We start from the raw sequence: 23,323 nt of genomic DNA, 5'->3' as shown, positions 1-23,323 counted from the left end.
ACTGGGTCTTAAATAGGATGACCAAATAATCTGTCATTCAAACCAGAACACTGCTTTTATTAAATTGATTTTACTTAATAGGAAATTAAATAAATTTTTAAATTGAAATGTTTTAAAATATTTATATCTTGACTAACACATTTGTATTATAGTACTGGTGGCTCCATAAAACAGTCTATTCAAAAACCAATTCTAAAAATAATTTTCTTAACAATATACCTGGAGTCTTTCTCCCCAAGAAAAATACTCTTGGGGAGTATTTTTATAGCCTACATATAAGGCTATACTGTTTATTTATTACCTCTTGAGTGAACTTTGGTAATTTGTGTCTTTAAAGGCATTTGGACATGTCATCCAAGTTGTCAAATTTATTTGCATAAATATTAAAATATTCACTTATCCTTTTAATATCTGTAGAATCTGGGACTTCCCTGGTGGTGCAGTGGTTAAGAATCCGCCTGCCAACGCAGGGGACATGGGTTCGATCCCTGGTCCGGGAAGATCCCACGTGCCACGGAGCAACTAAGCCCGTGAGCCACAACTACTGAGCCTATGATCTAGAGCCCATGAGCCACAACTACTGAGCCCATGTGCCACAACTACTGAAGGCCTCACGTCCAGAGCCTGTTCTCTACAACAAGAGAAGCCACTGCAATGAGAAGCCTGTGCACTGCAACAAAGAGTAGCCCCCGCTCGCCGCAACTAGAGAAAGCCCACACGCAGCAAAGAAGACCCAATCCAGCCAAAAAATAACTATTTAATTTTTTTTAAAAATCTGTAGAATCTGTAGTGATGTCATCTCTCTTATTCCTGATATTGGTCATTTGTCTCCTCTCTTTCTTCTGATCAGTCTGACTACAGGTTTATGCATTTTATTGATCTTTGAGAAACCAGCTTTTGGTTTCATTGACTTTCTCCACTATTTTTCTCTTTTCTGTTTTACTAATTTCAACTCTGATCTCTATTACTTCCTTTTATCTGCTTACTTTAGGTTTAATTTACTCATCTTCTTCTAGTTTCTTGAAGGGAAAGCTGAGGTCACCGATTTGTTGTAGTAAATCTAGTCCCTGTTACTCTATCTTGGCTGGAAGCAGAAATATACAGCCTCTATTTTTAATTAGTAGACTATCCTAGTTTGCTTTGCTGCATTTATGAATTATGTATGCATTGTATCAATTAAAAGTATATCTCTACTCCAACAGTTTCTTAATTTAATAAGAACTTTGTTTTACCATGACGTTATATTCCACCAAAAATTTTATTTAATATATTCACTGAACTCACAAATAATTTCCCCTTCAATGAAGAAACTTAAATCTACAATAGCATTCATAATACAATAAGATGTTTCACTTTTGAAAGAATAAATTTCCAAAGGTTTTTTTTTTTTTTTTGCAGTACGCGGGCCTCTCACTGTTGTGGCCTCTCCCGTTGGGGAACACAGGCTCCGGACGCTCAGGGTCACCAGCCACGGCTCACGGGCCCAGCCACTCTGCGGCATGTGGGATCTTCCTGGACCGGGGCACGAACCCGTGTCCCCTGCATCGGACTCTCAACCACTGCGCCACCAGGGAAGCCCCTAAAGGTTTTTTAAATCCATGAATTGAATGAGGAAAAAAGAAAATGACTGGAATAAACTCAGTCTCTTTGAAGCATCTGATGGTGATATACAACTACCATCATTTAACTTTTTGCAAAGTTCTTCTTCTGCTAATTAAACCAGTCTAATAACTATAGCTTCAGTTTTCATTTGTGCAGGTACAGAAGGTGCAGTTCCATGGCAGGCTCTTATGCATGCTTTTATTTAAATCATTTTCAATTCCAAGTTTTCTGCACGTACGAAATTGGAGCAAAAGCTGTTAACAGAATGGACTAATTTTAAAATAAACAAATTTGCCTGATACAACATTTCTTAAGGTTAACTCTAAGATGTCATAATGGTTAAGGTTTTGAAGGTAAAGTTTATGGCTTAAAACCTGCAGACATCTCAAACTCAGTGTATGTCCAAAGCTGAACCCACTTTCTTGTCCATCAAGCCTACTCTTCTCTTGTACTTCACCAGTCTCCCAAGCTAGAAACTAGAGTCATTGTCACCTCTTTTTCCCTACATCCCAGTAGTTAACAGTCCTGTGGATTTAAATATAGCAAAAATTATTGAATCGACCTCCTCCTCTCCAAATCACTACTTTATGTGTGGAACCAATCATCTCAAATTCTGACCATTTTAAGAGGCTTCTAGCTTCTCTTACTTCACGCCAATCTACCCTGCACACTACCAGTAGTAAATCTTTTTAAATTATAAAAATATCATTTCAGCCTTGAAATATCTTTGACAGTTAAGTCCCCAGGGACTACAGGGCAATCCATACTACACAACATGGCACACAATCTGGCCTCAGTTTCTTTTCAGCTTCGGATTGAAATACTCCTGAAGTCTGTTACATTATGTTTTAGTCACTTTCCCAGCTGTTCCCTAAGTCATATACTTTACCACCACTACTGTTTATGCCTTTCCTTCTGCCTGTGCTCTTCCACGACCTGTGTGTACCTACTCTAATGTAGCAATTAATACGCCATATTATAATTTGCTTGTCAGTTCTTTAGAACAGCAGTCATGCTTTATTCACATTAAAAATATCCAAACCCTACCAATGTGTCAGACATAGCAGGTAAACAATATATGCCCAATACAAGATACCCAAACAGTCAGCTACATACAACAAACAGTTATCTATATCAATGTTGAATTTCCACCTCAAGTACAAGTTTTAACGTAAGAGCTAAAATTAATACTTGAGAAATAACAGATAAAAATAAACTTACAGCCAAAGAAGAGCTGCAGGGACAGGGAAGGCTACAAAGTCAAATATGTTGGGTACTTAGGACCAGAGATAAGGAACAGAGTCAGAAAGAAATTACGAGGTAAGCATGTGGCCTCTGGAGCACTAGGTGGAGAAAGCACACTTCCCCGGAGGCCACAAAACGAGCAGAACGAGCGAGGTGGTCCGTGCGTCCCACGCGGCCAGCCTGTGCGGACGTTCGCAGGGCTGGGCACACACTCGAGGGGTTCTGCTCCGAATAACTCGAATGTCAGGTTCCGGGGCGGCTTGGGCCTTGGACACCCCACCCTCGACAAGGCGCATCCGACTTTTCCTGTAGCACCGATGCCCTGAGACACGTACCTGGGCACCCCTGCCCGGAACGGGGGCGCCCCGTGGTGCAAAGGGAAGAATCGGTACGTAAAGTGGGGGTGGTGGGAACTGGGGCTCAGGTCAGTGAAGCTAGTACTGGAGCGCCGAGTTCCGGGGACACGCTCCTGCCCTCGCGGTGTGGCTCTCAGATCACCACGGAAACGCGACTGGCCGGGACCAAGGAGGGACCGGAGCCCTGCCTTTCCCCCTCCCCGACTCCACGGTTAGAGAGTTGCCTCCCTTCAGAAGCTGGGCGGCGGCGGCCCCAGGGAAGCACTCCGTGCCCAGATCAGGCCTCCTCCCGTGACCCCCGGCCCAGGACGGTCCCCTTGGCTCTCACCGAATCCTTTAATGAGCTCGGTGAAGACCCCGGGGTCGCTTTCCATGAGGCACCACTCCCCAGCATTTCCCGTCATGGCCCCGGCCACACGCCGCCCCGCTCCACCTCCGGCTCTGGCACCCCCCAAATCCAGCCGCCTCCGGCCACTGAGCTCTGCAAACCCGCCGTTGGCTTCCCGGAGCCGATTCCGAGGGGCCAGGTCCGCCGAGAAAGGGCGGGATTTGGGGTGCCGGAGGAGGGAACATCCGGGACTCTCGCCAGTCTGGGGCGGGGGCGGGGCACGCCCAGGGGGGCGGGGCTCGTTCCCGGGAACCGAACCGGGAGACCCGGGCGGCGGAGTCGCAGCAGGCGCCACCTCTCAGGCTGACGCGCGTCGTTTTTCGGCGGCGTGGCGCAGCGCTTCTCCCGGTGGCGCGGCGGCTTCGGAGGATCGGCCGCCGGGCACAGGTGAGGACACCGCGAGCGGCCGGCTGGCCGGGGCCCTTTGTGCGGTCTGAGCGGCGCCTGGGTCCGGCCGGTCCTCCGTGGCCCTCACCCCGCATCCCCGCGGCCGAGGCCGGAGCAGACGCTGCGCCGACCAGTCTCCCTCCCCGCCTCCGTGCTCTGCCGTCCTGGGTGGTTAGACCTACACCTCTGCTGAGCCGGGCCCTTCCCGAAGCGGGGATCGCTCCCGCTTATACTTGCGGAGCTTCCCGCAGGCCGGCGTCCCAGGGGCCCGCTTTCCTCCTCCCCCTCCTTCTCCTCCTCCTTTTCCTCCTCCCGCCGCTGCTGCGCCGAGAGGCGTTGCCCGGCCTCTGGGCTTCGGGAAGAAGGATCTTTGTGAGAAGACCGAGGACGAAATTTGTCCTGGAGGGAATGACGAGGGACAGGAGACGATCCGTCCTGTCGTCGGTGGGGCTGATAGACAAGTGTAAAGGCGCGCGATGCCTCCAAGGCACATGAGGTTGAAAAAGGCAGTGTGTTCATCTGAAAATATTTGTAATGATCTTAAGACTAAAAGATGCGTTAAACCAAAAATGGCTGTCTTCACTAAATCACGAAACCTCATTCACTAGGCCCTTGCACAATAGTAATGTTAAAACTAAAATCTTTCAGAGTAGTAGTGTTTATGCATCACTCCTTAAAGCTCTGACTTCCAAGAAGGGCCCTTGGCTTCCAGAAAAAAAAAAAAGCTTTACTTGGTAAAACTCGGATTCTTTGCTTCTCAAGCAGGAGGACCTGTGCCCTGGAATAAGGGAACCTTGTCCTGCAGGATTATGTGAAGCTACGAAATAAACATGATACATTTTACTGAGAGAAACAGCGGCACAACTTTTATATGAAAACAGCCGTGGTTATATTATGGAGTAGAAGACAAAATGTATGTCAGGGTTTAGATTAAAAAAATATATATTTTTTGGAAACTTTCTTGAAGTTTGCCCCTGGGAGACTGTGTCTTCAAGCTGGTGGGGGGCGGGAGAGGTATCTGTTCTGTTAAATATACTTAAATGGGAAAGTCTGTGTGGCACTGGAGTCTAGCCTTATTTCCTTATGAACCATGCCTAGAATGAGTGTCATCAGAGCCCAAAGCTGTTTGCAGGAATTTGCCGTATTTTCTTAATCTGCAATATTGCTGTGAACTTGAAAGTGTTTTTGGTGCTAAGTAACTATTGAATACATCAAAAGTAACATCTGATACCCAACTGAACATGGTGCCTATTGTAGAAAGACCAAACTGAAAGTTTAGCCCTTAAAACAACCTATAAGTAATCAGAATGGGGGGGTGTCAAATTTCTTTATGTTGTTAACATTTAATCCTAAGAGGTCACCTAAAAATCCAGATTTCTGAGTTTTTGAGAAAAATGAGAAGATCTGGCAATATGAGGCCCAAACTACATGACGGCCAGTTGGCTAAAAGGTGTATTCCTTCAGGATGTCATGCTGTCATGTCTGCTCCAGTTCCTAACCACTTTTTTTTTTTTTTTTTTTTTTTGCGGTACGCGGGCCTCTCACTGTTGTGGCCTCTCCTGTTGCAGAGCACAGGCTCCAGATGCGCAGGCTCAGCGGCCATGGCTCACGGGCCCACCGCTCCGAGGCGTGTGGGATCCTCCCGGGCCGGGGCACGAACCCGTGTCCCCTGCATCGGCAGGCGGACTCTCAACCACTGCGCCACCAGGGAAGCCCCTTCACCACTTTTTATTGCATCACCCTTGACTTGATTCGCTCATGTCCGTTTACCAGTCTGAGTGATACAGCTATATGAATTTGTGACCCCCGTGTTTACAGTATTGTTTCTTTCAAACTGTCTTGCTCTCATAGATGTAAGTCAGCTTTGACTCCATTTAAAAAGGAATAAGCTGCAAACTTGTTTGACCTCTTGGGATGAAAGGGAGCCTTTTCAAGTGACAAATAATCAAGAGACTTGGGAAAGATATTTAGATGTGAACATTCAAGAAGAATGTAGGAATCCTTAGAAGTAATATATTATTAGCACTGTTAAACGTTACTATAGATGTTCTAGTTCCAGCGAATAAGAAGAAGAACTAGTGCTATTGCATACTGTGTATTACTGCCATGCACTGGTTTTGCATTCAAAATTAGGGAAAAGAGAAGTGGGCAATGTATAAAATATCCACAACCAATTTCAGAGTGTGGCCGTGTTTTTAATGATATTGTGATCTGTTTGATTTCCTCTCAAAATTTTGATTTATAGACGTTTAATACAACTTTAGCTGTATTACATTTCCTTGGAGGGGTGTTGCTTTAAGAGCACCGAACAGGTCAGGCCAACTGAAAGAAGAAGTAACTATCTTTTGTTTGTTTGTTTGTTAATCTGGATTTACAACACTTGATTATTCAGGAGTGGATTAATTGATGACCAGGCTTTGACCTCACTCACTGCCCAGCTGCCTTCTAAACCACTGACACTGGAGCTTAAGCTTTGAGAAGGGTGATGATAACATTTGGGGAAGGAAGAAATTAAGGTCCTGTATATGTATGTCTGTGTATCTCAAATTTCTTTCTAAAGACAAATATAAAAAATGTAGGGTTAAATATCACTTAAATGTTTATCTATTTAAATAACTTTCCAAATATATTTCACCTAGCCAATTTTTAATTTTTTTTAATAACAGATTTTTGAGATAGAATTCACACATCACATTCAGTGGGTTTTAGTATATTCACAGAGTTGTGTAACCGTCACCACTATCTAATTTCAGAACATTTTCATCACCCCTAAAGAAACCCTTTACCACTTTGGAGAACAATCTAGCAGGTCCTCAAAAGGTTAAATATAGAGACATCATATGATGCAACATTTTACATTCCACTAGCAGTATATGAAGGTTCTAATTTCTCCAAATCCTCGCCAACGCTTATTATTGTCATTTTGATTATTGCCATTCTAGTAGGTGTGAAGTGGTAGCTCATTGCAGTTTTGATTTGCATTTCCCTGATGACCAATGATATTCAGCATCCATTTTTGTGTTTGTTGGCCATTTGTATACCTTCTTTGAAGGCATACCTATATAGGTTCTTTGCCTATTTTTTAATTGGGTTATTTATCATTTTATTATTTAGTTATGAGTTCTTTATATATTATAGACACAAATTCCTTATCATATGTATGATTTGCAACTATTTTCTCCCATTCCATGGGATGTCTTTTTTGCTTGCTTTGTGGTGTCTTTTGAAACACAGTTTTAAATTCTGATGAAGTCCAGTCTATCGGTTTTTTTCTTTTGTCACTTAGAGCTTTGGTGTCTGTATTTTGAGATCAACTCAGTTCAGTTCCAGAGTTAGCATCAGATCTCCCAAGTGAAAGGGCAGGATCCCAAACAGATTGCCCTTACTTCAGACAACAGCTTCAAATAAGGTCCCAGTCCACCCAGCTAGGCTTCCCACAATGCGCTCAGCGTCAGTAATTCACTAGAGTGACTCAACTCCCTAAAAGCACCATCCTTTGATTACAGTTTTATTATAAAGGATGCAACTCAGGCACATCTTCCAAATGGAAGACCCGCTCAGGCCAAAATCTGGAGGCAGGAGAGGGATTCCTTCTGTTTGTAGAATCCTGGCACATCACAGCCCCAGCACATCAGTGTTCACCAACTGGGAGTCTCTCCTGAACTTTTTTTTTTTTAAGATTTATTTATTATTTATTTATTTTATTTTATTTATTTTTGGCTGCATCGGGTCTTAGTTGCAGCGTGTGGGATCCTCCTTGAGGCACGCGGGATCTTTCGTTGGGGCGCGTGGGCTCTTCATTGTGGCACTCAGACCTCTCTAGTTGTGGCATGCGGGTTTTCTCTCTCTACTTGTGGCGTGCAAGTTCCAGAGCCAGTGGGCTCTGTAGTTTGCGGCACTCGGGCTCAGTAGTTGTGGCGCACAGGCTTAGTTGCCCCGCGGCATAAGGGAGCTTAGTTCCCTGACCAGGGATCAAACCCATGTCCCTTACATTGCAAGGTGGATTCTTTACCACTGGACCACCAGGGAAGTCCCTCCGCTGTACTTTGTTGTCCAGAGTTTGTATGTGGGGTTTCATGACTAGGCATGATTGATTAATTCATTGACCCTGTGGTTGAGGTAAGTCACCTGCCTTCCTTCCCTCTTGGGAGGTTGATCTGGCCTAAAGTTCCAACCTTCTAATCAGATGATTGGTCTTTATGGTGACCCCCAACTGGAAGCAATCCAAAGACCCAGGATGAATCACCTCATTAGCATAACAAAGATACTCCCATCAATCAGGATATTTCAAGGTTTTTTTTTATTAACTCTTTTTAAATTGAATAAAAGATTCTTTAAATTCTATAGTGCTTTACAGTTTTCAGAAGTTTCACACATACGATTTCATATAGTCCCATAATAACCCTTTTTTTTAAGCCTCTACCCCTATATTTCCCCTTCCCTCTTCCTTCTCCCCACTGTAACCACTAGTTTGTTCTCTGTATCTGTGAGTCCGCTTCTTTTTTGTTTTATTCACCAGTTTGTTGTATTTTTTAGAGTCTGCATGTGATACCATACAGTATTTGTCTTTCTCTGTCTGACTTATTTCACTTAGGATAATGCCCTCCAAGTCCATCCATGTTGCTGCAAATGGCAAAATTTCGTTCTTTTTTATAGCTGAGTAGTATTCCATTGTGTATGCATATACCACATCTTATTTATTCATTCATCTGTTGATGGACACTAAGGTTGCTTCCATACCTTGGCAATTGTAAGTAACGCTGCTATGAACATTGGGTGCATGTATCTTTTCGAGTTAGTGTTTTTGTTTTTTTCGGATATAAACCCAAAATGGTATGTGAAGCCCTGTGAGAACCATGGACAAAAATCAGATATTCTTCTTTTTTTTTTTAATACAATTTTTAAAGGTTACAAATTATTCATTTAACAAATATGACCGATAAGCAGGAATAGCCAGGTTGAAGTAACACCAGAAAGAGTGTGTTTTGTTAAATCTAAAGGAGAGGCCAGCAATGTCAAAAAATTTCTACTGGAATTAGCAATTAATGTTATCAATCTTTGAGAAGGCTCTTAGCCTTTTTGGATTGAAAGGCAGAGGTAAATGCCATATTGAAAAGGGGGTACAAATACATAGAAAAAGCAACATCCACTGCACCAGGAGTTTCAGCCTGTGCTGTACTCAGTCACTATAAATCAGTCCATAATGACTAATGTAATATGATCATTTCGTCTCTGACACCACCTGAAGCCTAGGCCTGCGCTGACATAAACTACTTTATGTCAGCACTTTATTTGGAATATTGACACTGCTGTTTCCGGCACAATGCAAATCACTGTCCCCCTTAGTCACATTCACAACGTGAGGCTTTCTTCCCAGCACTTATCTCTGCACCATTGTGTGTTCCCCGCTCTGAGACCCAGTCTGTCATTGCTCCCTAACTCACCCAATTTCCCCGCATTGACTCCCTCAAAAGGATCATTACCCATAACCTTCACCCTTAGTGGAGGAGATACCTCTTCTGCTGTCAAGGGCTAGTCTCAGCCTGGATGCTCTGAAGCTTCTTTCAGGGATCTCATTCCCTCACTTACGCCCTTTCTCTGCTGTCTTCACCTCTCCAAATTGAAGTTTGAACCTCAACCTCAGTGTCCTCTCATCTGAAAAGGTAAAAAGATTTTTCCTCTAGCTCCTGCCTTCTCTCTTACCTTCCCTTTAGAACGTTGCTTCCGTGCAAGAGTAGTCTACCTGTGAAGTCTCTTCATCGCTGCATGCCCTCCTGACCTCACTAGAATCAAGCTGTTTCTTGCAGCGCCCGACTGCGATTGCCTTTCCTCGGCATTCCTGTTGCCAACTTCAGCCTTACTTGATTGCTGAGCATTTGACATTACCAGCCATTCACTCCGTGAAATTCTCTTCCTTGTGGTCTACGATACCACTGTCTCCTGATTTTAAGTCTATGTGCCCCTCCTTCCGTTTCTTCTTTAAAGGGCCCTTTTCTCCTTAGCTATTTTTTAATTGTTAATACTCACCAGGATTCTGTCTTTAGCCTTCCCCACAGTATATAAACATGCTCAAGCTTGTATCATCTTCAGAACAAAATATCTTTTACCTGTGTTCCTCTTTAAGCTACTACCTTACCTGTCAACATTTCTTCGCAGTATATTTAGTTCCTTTTCTAAAATTTAAAGACACAGAGCAAGATTTCATATACCCCTTCCTGGAATGTGCTCCCCAAACTTTATATGCCAGTTTTTCAGTCTTCCTGGATTATTGAGACAGCATTATTTTATCTTCCTCTGCTCATTCACTTTTCTGTTAAAGCACTTGATTACAGTTTGCTTTGTATTGTGTATAAATTTCTATCTCATCGAATAGACTGTGATTTACCTGAGGGCAGGAAAAGAAGTTTTAAAAATCTTTTTAATGGAACAGAAATCTCCTTCACGCCTCACACACAGTATGCAGTAAATGCTGGTTGAGGATTTTTTGTTGGTTGTTTGCCATGGGGAGAAGCCCAGTGCACTGTAGTGGCCCAGGCAGGAAACCTGAAGATAAACAGCTGTCCTATAGTGAGAGAAGCGGTGGACCGATAAAGTAGTGGATGATTGTGGTTACTCCCTTTGGAGGAGAAAAAGGGATATTGCTGCCAGACAGCTAGTTCTAGTAGCTTCAGAGATAATGCAAGGAGGAAAATGTGGGTAGTCACAGATGAAGTAAACTATAAATGAGCACGGTTGATACAGGATGTTATTCAGTTAACATGCTCTCAGCTACAGGTAACAGAAAACTTATCTATGGCTTAAACAATAAGGATATACTTATGATATATTAGGACATTTCTAAGTAGGGCAGTTACAGGTAACTTGATATCAATGACCCAGATTCCTTCTTTTTTTTTTTTTTCTTTCTGGTGCTTCCATCCTTATAAATTAGTTTGTCTTCTTAAAGTGGCACCCCCCATGGCTCAAGATAGTTGACACCACTTCAGGCATCACGTGCCGAGGAGTACGTCAAGGCAGAAAGGGGACCGTTCCTTTTTAAGAAGGAAGAAAACCTCATAAGTATAACCAGCAGACTTATTATGTCTCACTGGTGGGAGCTGTGATACTTGCCCAATACCTGTACCAGTCACATGGCAAGAGGAATGAGAGCATCACCTGGGGACTTGTGATAAGTATGAATGCTTAGGCCTCAACCAGACGTACTGAACTATGAAAGAAACTTCGGGGTGGGCTGGGGGCGGGTGTGGGGGAGGGTGGAACCCATCATCTTGTGTTTTAACTAGCACTTCAAGTAATTTTGATGCACGCAGAGTTTGAGAACACTGGCTTAGAGCAATCAAGATTCATCCCTTGGGGCTGGGAAATGTCCCCTGAAGGGCATTCCTACCAGAAAGAGGATAAGACAAGGGGGAAGGGAGGAACAGATGTTGGATACACAATCAAAAATATGCGACTTCTTAGCTTTTGCTTCTGATCGTTATACCACCAGTTACTGAGCTTAAGAAATATTTTTAAATTAAAAGATTTCATGGCAGATTTCAATAAGCATAGATTAATAAATAATTTTCCTTTTTAGAATTTTCTTGTTTCTAGCTAAAATAACATTTTGCTTTTTGACAGTTTCCTAGAAGACAAAAAAATGGAGGAATTGGTAAACCAAATGCAGCCGCTGAATGAGAAGCAGATAGCCAATTCTGAAGACGGATATGTGTGGCAAGTCACTGATATGAATCGGCTGCAGCGGTTCTTGTGTTTTGGTTCTGAAGGTGGGACTTACTCTATCAAAGAACAGAAGTTGGGCCTTGAGAATGCTGAAGCTTTAATTAGATTGATTGAAGATGGCAGAGGATGTGAAGTGATACAGGAAATAAAGTCATTTAGTCAAGAAGGCAGAACTGCAAAGCAGGAGCCTATGCTCTTTGCCCTCGCCATTTGTTCCCAGTGTTCTGACATAAGCACAAAACAAGCCGCTTTCAAAGCTGTTTCTGAAGTTTGTCGCATTCCTACACATCTCTTTACTTTTATACAATTTAAGAAAGATCTAAAGGAAAGCATGAAATGTGGCATGTGGGGTCGCGCCCTTCGGAAGGCCGTAGCGGACTGGTACAATGAAAAAGGTGGCATGGCCCTTGCCCTGGCTGTCACAAAATATAAACAAAGAAATGGCTGGTCTCACAAAGATCTGTTAAGATTGTCGCATCTTAAACCTTCCAGTGAAGGTAAGCGTAAGATCTTCATGCGGGGGGTGAGGTGCCAATATCCAACAAATAGCAAATTTGTATTTGACGTAAGACAGTTGTGTAATATTTTCTAGAAATAGCCTTTAATTCTCAGAACACATTGATTAATTCATATATGTTTAATGCCAACCTGGAATTAAACACCTAGACGTTAATGATCAAGAATCAAGTGACAGATTTGCAGCTTGATATTCTAAATCTTAAAATGTCACCATGCTAACTAGAATGCTCACCCCCTTGATTATGGACTATGAAAGCAGCATGGATATGATTAAAGTTGTAGGAATCAAAACGGCTCCTAGCCAATAGATGGCAGATAGCCAGGCTGTACTGCTTTAGCCCCTTTTCTCCCTCCCTGTCTTCCTAGGACATATGTTCCGTGGAACCTAAAGGCCACCCAAAGTAGTGCTGAACTTAACAAGTCAGGGTGGTAGTTGTCTCCACGCGGTCAGCCAGGGGTCATGGTGACTTGGGACAGTTTTTCTATGTCTATGGGAAGAGACTTTTGAAAAGTTAGTTGGGTCTACAATGACTCTTTAGTCCTTCTTAGAAGGGAAATAAGAAAAACTTTTGCACGGGAATAATTTTAAGTGTGAACTTTAACAAAATGAACATGTCCAAATTTGACTTTTTTTTTTTTTACAGCAGAAGTGAAACTTGAAAAGACAGCCCCTCAGATGGGTTCAAATTTCAGTTCTACCTATTACTTTGTGTCCTTACACCAAGTAACTTAACCTTTCCGAGTTTCTGTATCTTCATCTATTAAAAAAGGTAGAAAAGGAATAACTCTTAAAATTATTGTGACTAAATGTGATAGTGTGTATTACAATACTTCCACAGTTCCTGGCACGGAGTAAAGGGCAGTGTCGGTTCTCTCCCCTCCCTCCCACATAGCTTGTGTAATGATACCTTCATACATAGTATCTCCTCAGTAATTCTTAATTTATCCCTTGTTTTTTTAAATTACAAATGGACTTTTTCAAATGAAGTTTAAGCAGTAAATTACTGCAAACATTTATGTATATAAACACGTTTCTATTTTGATTTTTTATTAGACATTGCATGCTTGTTTTATTTACTTATTCATTCATTCATTCATTCATTCATTCCACACGCAGCTTGTGGCATCTTAGTTCCCTGACCTGGGATTGAACCTGCACCCTCGGCAGTGAAAGCACGAATCCTACCACAGGACTGCCAGGGAATTCCCTACATGCTTGTTTTAAAGTAGCTGGATAATACAAAAAAATATAATGCAGAAAGTAGTCCTGCCCTTCAAAAGAAATCACTATACATAGGTTGTATATTACTCCCGATTTTTCCTAAATATGTTTTTTTTTTTTAATTTTATATACCTTCTTTATTTCAGTTAAAAGTATATTGATTTTTTTCAGGTCAGTAGAAATAATTGCATGTGTGCCATTATATGAATATAATTTATGTAGCTAGTCTCTTACTGATAACAGTTAAGTAGCTTCTGGTTTTTTTGTACTATTAAAAAAATACTACAGTGGGGCTTCCCTGGTGGTGCAGTGGTTGAGAGTCCGCCTGCCGATGCAGGGGACAGGGGTTCGTGCCCCGGTCCGGGAAGATCCCACATGCCGCAGAGCGGCTGGGCCCGTGAGCTATGGCCACTGAGCCTGCGCGTCCGGAGCCTGTTGCTCCACAACGGGAGAGGCCACAACAGTGAGAGGCCCGTGTACCGAAAAAAAAAAAAAAAAAACTACAGTGAAAAAACTTGGTTAATATAAATGTTTCTATAATTTCTGTAATGCTTAAATCCACAACGTGTGTGAAAGGGCCCCTTTCCACACGTTTGAACACTGACTCTTTACTAGTGTTTTTTAATCTTTGCCAATGATAGGTAAAAAATTTTATCTTGTTATTTGAATTTATGTATTTGGGCAAAAGCTCAACTTTTCATGTGTTTATTGATTATTTATATTTTTCATGGATTATATTGTATCTTTTTTTATCTACCAAGTTGCTATTTTTAATATTATAAAAATAGCAATAATTATAGTCAACATTCATTCAACAAATATTTATTGAGCACCTACTGTAGATGGGCACTGTTCTCAGAAGTTGGAATACCAAGTATAGGAATTAATAATTTATTATTATATGCATTGTATGGACTTTTCCCCCATTTTTTTTTTCTTTGTCTTTTTGTTTTTTGATGGAGGGGGTTTCTGGCAGAGTGAGGTTTGGAATTTTCATGTAATCAAACTTATCTGCCTTTGTTAGTACGTTTTTATTTTATGTTAGGTTTAGAAAGGCTATTTCCAACCTAAAGTCATAAAAATACTTACCTGTGTTTTTTTCCCTAACATATTCATGGCTTAATTTTTTTAACTTTAAAAATTTCTTTAAATTTTTGCTCCAGTTTGAGGAGGCTGTAGGCATCCAGCTTTATTTGTCTATTGAGACACTATGTGGTGGTGTGGGCCTAAGTGCTAGTTCAAATTGGAAAAATTAGTTTCTGAATTTGTGCAAATAGTTATTCTAGTTTTGAATTCTTGGTCTATAAATTGAGAAATTAGTAGATATTCCCTAAACTTAGTCCCACACATAGGATTCTTCAATTCTAGATTTTTGAGGGCAGAACTCATACTTGAAACCTTGTAATAATAGCAATATGTTTAGGTGTAGAAGATCTTTAGGCTTCTCAGAGCCTAGTGTTTGGAAACAAACTCTTAAGTTACCAAGTAAGTGACGGAAATGTGTATTTAAACAGATAAAACAATTCAAAGTGTGATTCAACTAATCACGTGTTTATTGTGTACCTACTGTGTGGCCAACTCAATTCTAGGACTTGAGGAAGATAAAAATAATAATAAGACAGACTTTCTGAAAGTTTTTTCTTTTAAATAAATTAATTTATTTTTGGCTGTGTTGGGTCTTCGTTGCTGCGCACGGGCTTTCTTTAGTTGTGGTGAGCGGGGGCTTCTCCATTGCAGTGTACGGGCTTCTCATTGTGGTGGCTTCTCCTGTTGCGGAGCACGGGCCCTAGGCACTCAGGTTTTAGAAAGCACAGCCTCAGTAGTTGTGGCACATGGGCTTAGTGGCTCCGCGGCATGTGGGATCTTCCCGGACCAGGGCTCAAACCCATGTCCCCTGTGTTGGCAGGCAGATTTGTAACCACTGCGCCACCAGGGAAGCCCCGAAAGTTTTATTTTAGTTGGAAAGAATAGAAAACATGCTCACATGAAACATTAACTCATTTAAGGCAATGTAATATTTTGTACTAAGATCTGTAAGATAGCAAGAGTCACGACAATTTAGAAGTTCCTGCATGTTAGTACTAACTTTTGATCAAGTTATTTAAATTAGAGTTCAGAAATAGCACATAGGCTCAATCTGCCTTAGAGATGTATTTTATTTGGCCTGCACCATATTTTAGAAAAAAATGAACTCTTTCGCAACATCACATAAAAATCCATATTGTACCTTCTTTTGAAAACACGGTTTTTTGGCAGCAGTGAGCCAATATTTCACTAAAACATTTGTCAGGGCATTCTCTCTTTAGTTCACCACAGTGCTAACCACTCTCTCTTCTGTCAGTGGCCTCGTTCATTTATTTACTTTACCTACCATTCCCCCATAGACCCTGGAATTTAATAATTCAGTCTGTCCCCTTCCCCCCTTTTACAGAAGTGGAAACTAAGGCCTAGAAAGATCACAGAGCCATTTATTGACAACATGTAAACTAGAACCCAGGTTTCCTCACTGCCCCCCAACTGAAAGCTCTTTCAGCTATTGAAAGGAATTGTAGAAGAAATGAACACATTATTTTCCCTTTTTAAAAAATTTGGCCTGTAATACTTTCTCAGCTATTAAAAAAAAAATCACAAATTACCTACCTACCTGTCTACTTCCACTTATCTCTACAATTTATAAATGCATATTTATTTAGCAGCTAAAGGGGCAAGTGAATATGAGATTAATTGAGGTAGATCTGTACTTTTGTGAGTTCTGAGATTGTGGACCTGAAATAGGCACTGTGTACCAAAGGTTCTAATGCTAGTGCTTCAAAAAAATAAATAAAAGCTTCGTAACGAAATGACTTAGGATATTGGAGCTTTTCCTCCAAAGTCTCATGTTGAAGCAGTTATGAGGGAATAGGCAAAAGTAGCAGACTCCATTGGCTTAAATGTGTTTGTCATATCATAGAAAGTAGCATGTCGGTTTAAACTCCCATGTATCTAGGTGTGCCTTTCACATAATGCGTTCTCCATAACATGTCCTGTTCTTTACCTTATAATCCTACATGCCTTTTTAATTCTTTATTTTGTTAAAGGACTTGCTATTGTTACCAAATATATTACAAAGGGCTGGAAAGAGGTCCATGAAATGTATAAAGAAAAAGCACTTTCTGTGGAGACTGAGAAATTATTAAAGTATCTGGAGGCTGTAGAGAAAGTGAAGCGCACAAAAGATGAACTGGAAGTCATTCATCTGATAGAAGAGCACAGACTGGTTAGGGAGCATCTCCTAACAAATCACTTGAAGTCTAAAGAGGTAAGCAAATTATAATATGTTAAAGCATGTGATTAAACACGAGGAACTTACGCTGTGTATTAAAAGGATAAATTGTGAGTAATGCTTTTAAAAAATAATACTTAAAAAAATTAATACTTACAAAAAAAAATTTTTTTTTTGCCCCACCACACAGTTTGCAGGGTCTTAGCTCCCCAACCAGGGATTGAACCTGGGCCCCAGCAGTGAAAGTACTGAGTCCTAACCACTGGACTGCCAGGGGATTTCCTAAAAAAAGTAATTTAAATATATCTTAAAATTAATGTTTATTTAAAACATGTAACACAATGCCCAGATGTAGTTGGCATTTTATAAATATTAGTTTCACTCCAGAAAATGTGCTGGTTCATTTGCCTCACTAATTAAAATAAATAAATAAAATTCTTATATGCAATTCCTTTACAAAATATACGTCACTTTCTTACCCTAGTAAAGAGCAAGTTATTTTATTTGATGAGCCTTTGACCAGTTCACACCAATTTTTATTTAGAACGTGCTCTGAACCCCAAAAGAAATACTTAGTCTATGTTATTAATTGATACAGCTATGTTATACATATTCATTTACCCTTAATTCCTTATATTTCTATCTGTGTTATTGCAATAGGTATGGAAGGCTTTGTTACAAGAAATGCCTCTTACAGCATTACTAAGGAATCTTGGAAAGATGACTGCTAATTCAGTGCTTGAACCAGGAAACTCAGAAGTGTCTTTAGTATGTGAAAAGCTGTGTAATGAAAAACTGTTAAAAAAGGTAAGCATTACCTTTGTTAACTATTACTAATTGAAAAAGTTGGCTCCTAAATTTTGGAAATGCGGTTGGCACATTTTTTAGGTATTCAGAGACCAAGTTGCACTGACTCTTAAATCTAAGATTAATATGTCCTCATTTTTCTCTTTTCTTTATGGAATAGATTTATTAGCCATAATAACAAAAATCTAAAAGAAATAGTTACTGTTTTTCACTTGAATTTGACATTTGCTTTCTGTCTTGGTTGTGTTTCTAGGCTCGTATACATCCGTTTCATGTTTTAATTGCATTAGAAACTTACAAAACAGGTCATGGGCTCAGAGGAAAACTGAAGTGGCGCCCTGATGAAGAAATTTTGCAAGCTTTGGATGCCGCTTTTTACAAAACATTTAAGGTAATGGTTTGATTTTTATTTTAAAACAAAAGGCCCAGTTAGGATTTAATATCACATTTTAAAGATGATATTAGTAGTTTAACCATTTTTGATTATTCATTTGTTTTTTTCTTAGTTCATGTGAAAATGAATATATAATTAACATTGTAAGCTTATGAATAAAGTACTTCTCTCTACCTTTGCACAACAACCAGTTATCCTAAGATCATTTTGATAAGTTTTAAGGTACCAAATTAAAAACTTTGCATTCCTCTGGAGCCCTGTGACTTGGTCCTCTGTCCTCTGCTTTTCTGTTAATCAGTAGTAGATCTCTTCTGTCTTGATAGGAAGTAATTTTTTTAGGAATGGTAAATTTTATTTGTATTTTACCACAAAAAACTTTCTTACTAGAAATTCCCAGTTTACTTCATGTGGAAAGATTTTTTAAAAAATGAAGATGATAACTTCTTTAAATTAATAAATAGGCCGTCTTACTTCCTTCATTTTACCTCTAGTAAAAGCTAAGCATTTGTAATTGTCAATTGGTAAATCAAATATCAGGCCTTTTATCTTAGTCTTTTGAATGAAAATTAAGTAAATATGATTCGTTAGAAATTTAATATACTTATCATTTCTTTGATTGCTTTTAATGATTGTTTGGTTTTGTTTTCTCTTTAGACAGTTGAGCCAGCTGGAAAGCGTTTCTTACTGGCAATCGATGTCAGTGCTTCTATGAACCAAAGAGTTTTGGGTAGTGTACTCAACGCTAGCACAGTAGCCGCAGCAATGTGCATGGTGAGAACACCTAAGACAATTTAGGATTTTGCCACCCTAAAAATGTTTACCCTGGGACAAAACTATAAAGTTGAATATGATCAAGAATTATGTTTTTGCTTGTTTTAAGCAAAGCTTTAAGTATTATATATATACTTGGGTATACTTCTATATACTTTTATACTTAGGTATATACAATATTGTAGGTATATTGAAAAAGCATGTCTAAAGAAAAGTCAGAGTAGAAATTTTAATTTTACAACAACAGATTAAATATTACCAGTATTTTTAAGGAAACCGATAATGCTGAGAGAAATTATTAATGAATATAGACGTTAAAAATCAGGAACTAATAATAACAGTCAGGAGACTTGTTCTAGCCTGACTCTGTCGCTGAATAACAAGTAAATGAACCATAGGCGAGCTTCTTGGCTTCTCTTCTGTGGGTTTATTACTTATTTAATAAAACGAGAATAATAATATATACTCTATTTGCTTCAAAGGATTGTTGTGAAAACCAGTTTCTTTATAAGAGTTTGTGAAAGTACTTTGAAAGTTGTACCACTGTTACTGTGTAGTTTCCAAACACAGTAATATAAGTTTAGAAATAAAAGTAAGCATCATAGGGTATTTTCTTTTAAAGATGAACTTCAAGATACTGTATTTGTTTCCCCCAAATCTACTGAAAATTACTACCATTGAATTTTACAGGTTGTCACACGAACAGAAAAAGATTCTCATATAGTTGCTTTTTCAGATGAAATGGTACCATGTCCTGTGACTACAGATATGACCTTACAACAGGTTTTAATGGCTATGAGCCAGGTAAGAAACTGTTTTATTAAGTTTATTTAACATGTATTATATAAAAATTTATTGATGTCATTCCTGATATTAATAAATTTGTGAGAACAAATTGTTTCATCTCAACTTTCTCATGAACACAAAATCAGAAATATATTTACAAGCCTTGGGAAAGCCCATATATTGGGTCTAAACAAAATAACCTATAAAATAGTATTTTTAAGTATTTAATTATTTCAGACATGTCAGTACAGAAATGAGGGCATTTTCTTGTATTCTTATCCATGGTTTTTTTCCGAGTTAGATCCCAGCAGGTGGAACTGATTGCTCTCTTCCAATGATCTGGGCTCGAAACACAAATACAGCTGCCGATGTCTTCATAGTATTCACTGATAACGAGACCTTTGCTGGACATGTCCATCCTGCCGTTGCTCTGAGGGAATATCGAAAGGTCAGATAAATTCTAATATTCTTTCTCACCCCAAATAAGATTCGATTCTCAAACATTGACTATATTTTTCAAAAAATGATACTGAAGGTAGTTCTGTACCTTTGTATAGGAATGTTACGCCCGTTCTGGACTCAGTAGTTCTGTACCTTTGTGTAGGAATATAACACCAGTTCTGGAAATAAGGAAGTACTACCTACACATACATAATTTATTTCAACAAGTTCCAGTTCCATACATTTTAATATCTTTTGCAAACAGTATTTTCGATAACAATCAAAATTTTTGTTACCTTAACTGTAAATTTTTAATGATTCAGTGTGCTCCTTGAAAAATTAAAGCATCATTTCTGAGTTTTGCTAAGGATTACATAAACCTAAAGCAAAGCTGTAATCTGTGTTTTAAGCTTTATGGGTATTTCTGTGTTCTAATCAGTGCTCTCTAGTTGAGCTTTCTGAAATGATGGAATTGTTCTATATTTGCACTATCCAGTATGAAATCTACCAGTCACATGGCCTGAGGAGCGCTTGAATTGTGGCGAGTGTGACCGGAAGTGGAAATAGAGCTTGATGAGGAGCAGTGGTTCTCAAAGTGTGATTTCCCTACTAGCAGACTTAGCATCACCTGGCACCTTGTTAGAAATGAATATTCCTGGGCCCCATGGGAGACCTGCTAAATCAGGAACTCTGGGGTGGGACTGTGTTTTAACAAGCCCTTCGGGGATTCTGATGTATGCTTAAGTTTGAGAACAAGTGAGAGAACGGAATTCGGAGTCAAGACAGCCTGGGTTCTGAGTCCTGGGCCTTTCTCGTTATACTAACTGTGGACCCAAGTGAATTATCAATATTTAACTGATACATGTCATAGTAGTACATCACTACTGTGATATGTGCCATAGTAGTTAAAAGTACTACGTAGCTTTTAGGGTTGTTATAACAATTACATTAGATAAATTGCCTAAAGAGTACATCGTGTCTGACATAGTGCACACTCAGTGATTGTTGGTTTTTCTCAAAAACTCAATTATTTTAGCCTGAAATCATAGCTGTAGAGAACAGGTTATTACATGTGACGTATATGTTATACATAGCAAAGTCATAAACCAAAAATCGATAACCCCAGGGAACTGTTTCCTTATATATATCCTTACATACTGCCCCAGGGTTTGACATGTTGGTAAAAATGTCATGCCCCTGAATATCCTGACTAGTTTCATAAGTACACAGTCCCTATGCTGCTCAGGAATGTGTTCTATGCCTGTAATATGAGTAATAACTATTGAACAAAGAAGCAGGAATTTCAGGCAGCTTGTTGACATGTTTATTAATAACCTATTCTTCTGAAGATCACATAGTCTGGCCCCAGAAGATTGACAGATTTTATGGAGGAAAAACAAATTGGCTTTGAAATGAAAAGCTGTGATAGAATTTAAAGTGTTTTAATTTTAGGTTAAAATTTGCTTTTGCTTACATACTATTTTTAAAATATTTTTGATCTTTTCCTACAGAATATGGATATTCCAGCCAAGTTGATTGTCTGTGGAATGACATCAAATGGTTTTACCATTGCAGACCCAGATGATAGAGGCATGTTAGATATGTGTGGCTTTGATACTGGAGCTCTGGACGTGATTCGAAGTTTCACATTAGATATGATTTAATCATATGCACCAGCACAGTCTAAGAGGTCCATTGCCATCAGTGATCTCGCTAATACACCGCTACTTCCCAGCTAATCTTAATCCAATGAAAGGCAGTAGGATGATGGTATAGTATGTGCATAATGGAAAGTTTACCTTACCAAAAAAAAGGAAGGGACAATAAGATGAGCCCAAAGTTCTTTCTGTCTACTAAACTAGCTCTTGGGAAATAGCTTCAGAATACACTGTAGCCCCCTTTATCTAATAGAGAACTTCTTGTTGAGAGGCTGTAAAATAGTCAAACAGTTTTGCTTTGGCGAATAATCACATTTGTACTTAAAAGAAGAGAGAGCCAGAAGTGTAAGTAGTTCCATATCATGTCACTTATTTGAGAAATGCCTAAAGTTTTCTTAAATGTTTTCATTGGTAAAGGACAACTTTGATAATGTCCAAATATTCTGAAATGCACTGGACCATGTAACTGTGATGGAATATGAAACTCATTTGTAAACTTTTATACCAAGGGGGTTAAAAAAACAAACAAAAAAAACAAAAGACATTTGATTATGAATGAGTTTTACAAATTCCTTTAACAGTTTTCTACAGTCACATAAATAGCAGCTTTCTCAGTCAGTGAAAAAGATATTTTGTTTCTGTGGTTTAATTTACACTTGTAGAATTGTTACCATTAACCAGAAACATAAGGGAAACCCCTGAGATCTGAAGTTTGTGTCAGCTAAGGAAGTCTATTTTGGTTTGCTTTTGTTTGTTTATTGCTGTGAGTGAGGGGGCATGACTTGACAGTTTCCTCTGGCTTATAACAACATAGCCACATGTAGGCACACTTTTTTTTTTCATTCTCTTAAATGAAAACAGATGTTTCAAGCATTTAACTCCCCCATTCATAATCTGAAAGTATGACAATTAAAATCTCAAACAAAACAAAACAAAAAAAAAAAATCTCAAACATAGCCAGATTAGCTTTTTCCTTACTTTAAAAATATTGTTTTAATTACTTTTATCTATTTTTTTAGCCAATTGTAAATGGGTTTTAGATATTTCTAATGGTAAACATGTTAGTGGCCTCCTCTCTCTTTGTCCATTATTCATCTGTGGCTTTGTCCATTATTCATTTGCAACAAAATATTCTTTTTTGATAGTATAAAAAAATAATAAAGCAAGGTAGGTCTTTCAGGTTTGAAAGGCAATTTTTGTGTGGCATATTATCACTAACCAGTCTGTAAGAAATTAATTTTTTCTATTTTATTTGTGTATATTAAACTTCCTATTCATTATAAAGTGCACTATTTTCTTGAGCAAGTATCCCTTCTTTGTGGGGAGGTTTAACCTGTTGAACTGCCAGTATATTTGCTCATAATTATATCATGGCTGTCTTAAGATAATGTGCACATAAAACTTCAGTTTTTATGTATTGTTCTTTAAATGTATTTAAAGATTTACTGGGGATTTATAAAGCCCTTCTCAATATTATATGAAAAGTCAAACTAGTAAATGTAAATTATACTTTCACGTGCTTGGGGGTTAGAGGTTTTATGTTCTGGGGGGCAGAGGGACTTAAGTAATGTTAGAATTTGTATATTTTCTTCTGTTTCATGAGAAATTTGGGCTCTGGGAGTAATAAGACAATGTTCCTTTCAAACTTATTTGATAAATTAATGCTGGCCTTGTCTGATATGTAGCTCTTCCTTCAAGGCCACTGGTAGCAATTTGTAAATATTATGATTTTTCTGATTTTTTGGTCAGCAAAGCTAGTAGCA

At 39.2% G+C, this 23,323-nt stretch overlaps 3 protein-coding genes across 5 annotated transcripts in view; 1 reads left to right on the top strand and 2 right to left on the bottom strand.

Moving 5' to 3' along the window:
• Positions 1-3,698, bottom strand: part of UCHL5 (ubiquitin C-terminal hydrolase L5) — a 46,535-nt gene extending 42,837 nt beyond the window's left edge. For both annotated transcript variants that reach the window (XM_024738203.1, XM_024738204.1), the window contains exon 1: positions 3,532-3,698. In XM_024738203.1, the coding sequence (XP_024593971.1) occupies positions 3,532-3,607 (76 nt within the window). In that variant the 5' untranslated portion in view covers positions 3,608-3,698. The remainder of the gene's footprint in view (positions 1-3,531) is intronic.
• Positions 3,699-3,799: 101 nt separating this feature from the next.
• RO60 (Ro60, Y RNA binding protein) lies at positions 3,800-21,715 on the top strand. The gene is made up of 9 exons (XM_024738199.1): positions 3,800-3,978; positions 11,599-12,197; positions 16,519-16,739; positions 17,364-17,510; positions 17,764-17,901; positions 18,559-18,675; positions 19,366-19,479; positions 19,763-19,909; positions 21,414-21,715. The coding sequence occupies exons 2-9, from the start codon at positions 11,618-11,620 to the stop codon at positions 21,564-21,566; spliced, it is 1,617 nt and encodes a 538-aa protein (XP_024593967.1). The 5' UTR covers positions 3,800-3,978; positions 11,599-11,617; the 3' UTR covers positions 21,567-21,715.
• Positions 19,741-23,323, bottom strand: part of GLRX2 (glutaredoxin 2) — an 18,042-nt gene continuing 14,459 nt past the window's right edge. Inside the window, exon 5 of one of the 2 annotated variants that reach the window (XM_024738202.1) lies at positions 19,741-19,891. Coding sequence is in view for 1 of the 2 variants with exons in the window: in XM_024738201.1 (XP_024593969.1) it covers positions 19,845-19,891 (47 nt within the window). In the remaining variant the exon portion in view is untranslated. The remainder of the gene's footprint in view (positions 19,892-23,323) is intronic. The other variant, XM_024738201.1, reaches the window with a different exon arrangement.

Source organism: Neophocaena asiaeorientalis, unplaced genomic scaffold, assembly GCF_003031525.2.
Source record: "Neophocaena asiaeorientalis asiaeorientalis breed wild unplaced genomic scaffold, Neophocaena_asiaeorientalis_V1.1 scaffold25, whole genome shotgun sequence".
Classification (NCBI taxonomy): Eukaryota; Metazoa; Chordata; class Mammalia; order Artiodactyla; family Phocoenidae; genus Neophocaena; species Neophocaena asiaeorientalis.
The sequence above is the reverse complement of the archived record's forward strand: the minus strand, read 5'-3'. Positions and strand labels throughout refer to the sequence as shown.

Coding starts and splice junctions, on each gene's coding strand:
- RO60 (XM_024738199.1), top strand. CDS start 11,618: ATGGAGGAATTGGTAAACCAAATGCAGCCGCTGAATGAGAAGCAGATA. Junction 12,198..16,518: donor TCTTAAACCTTCCAGTGAAG/GTAAGCGTAAGA, acceptor ATTTTGTTAAAG/GACTTGCTATTGTTACCAAA. Junction 16,740..17,363: donor ATCACTTGAAGTCTAAAGAG/GTAAGCAAATTA, acceptor TTATTGCAATAG/GTATGGAAGGCTTTGTTACA.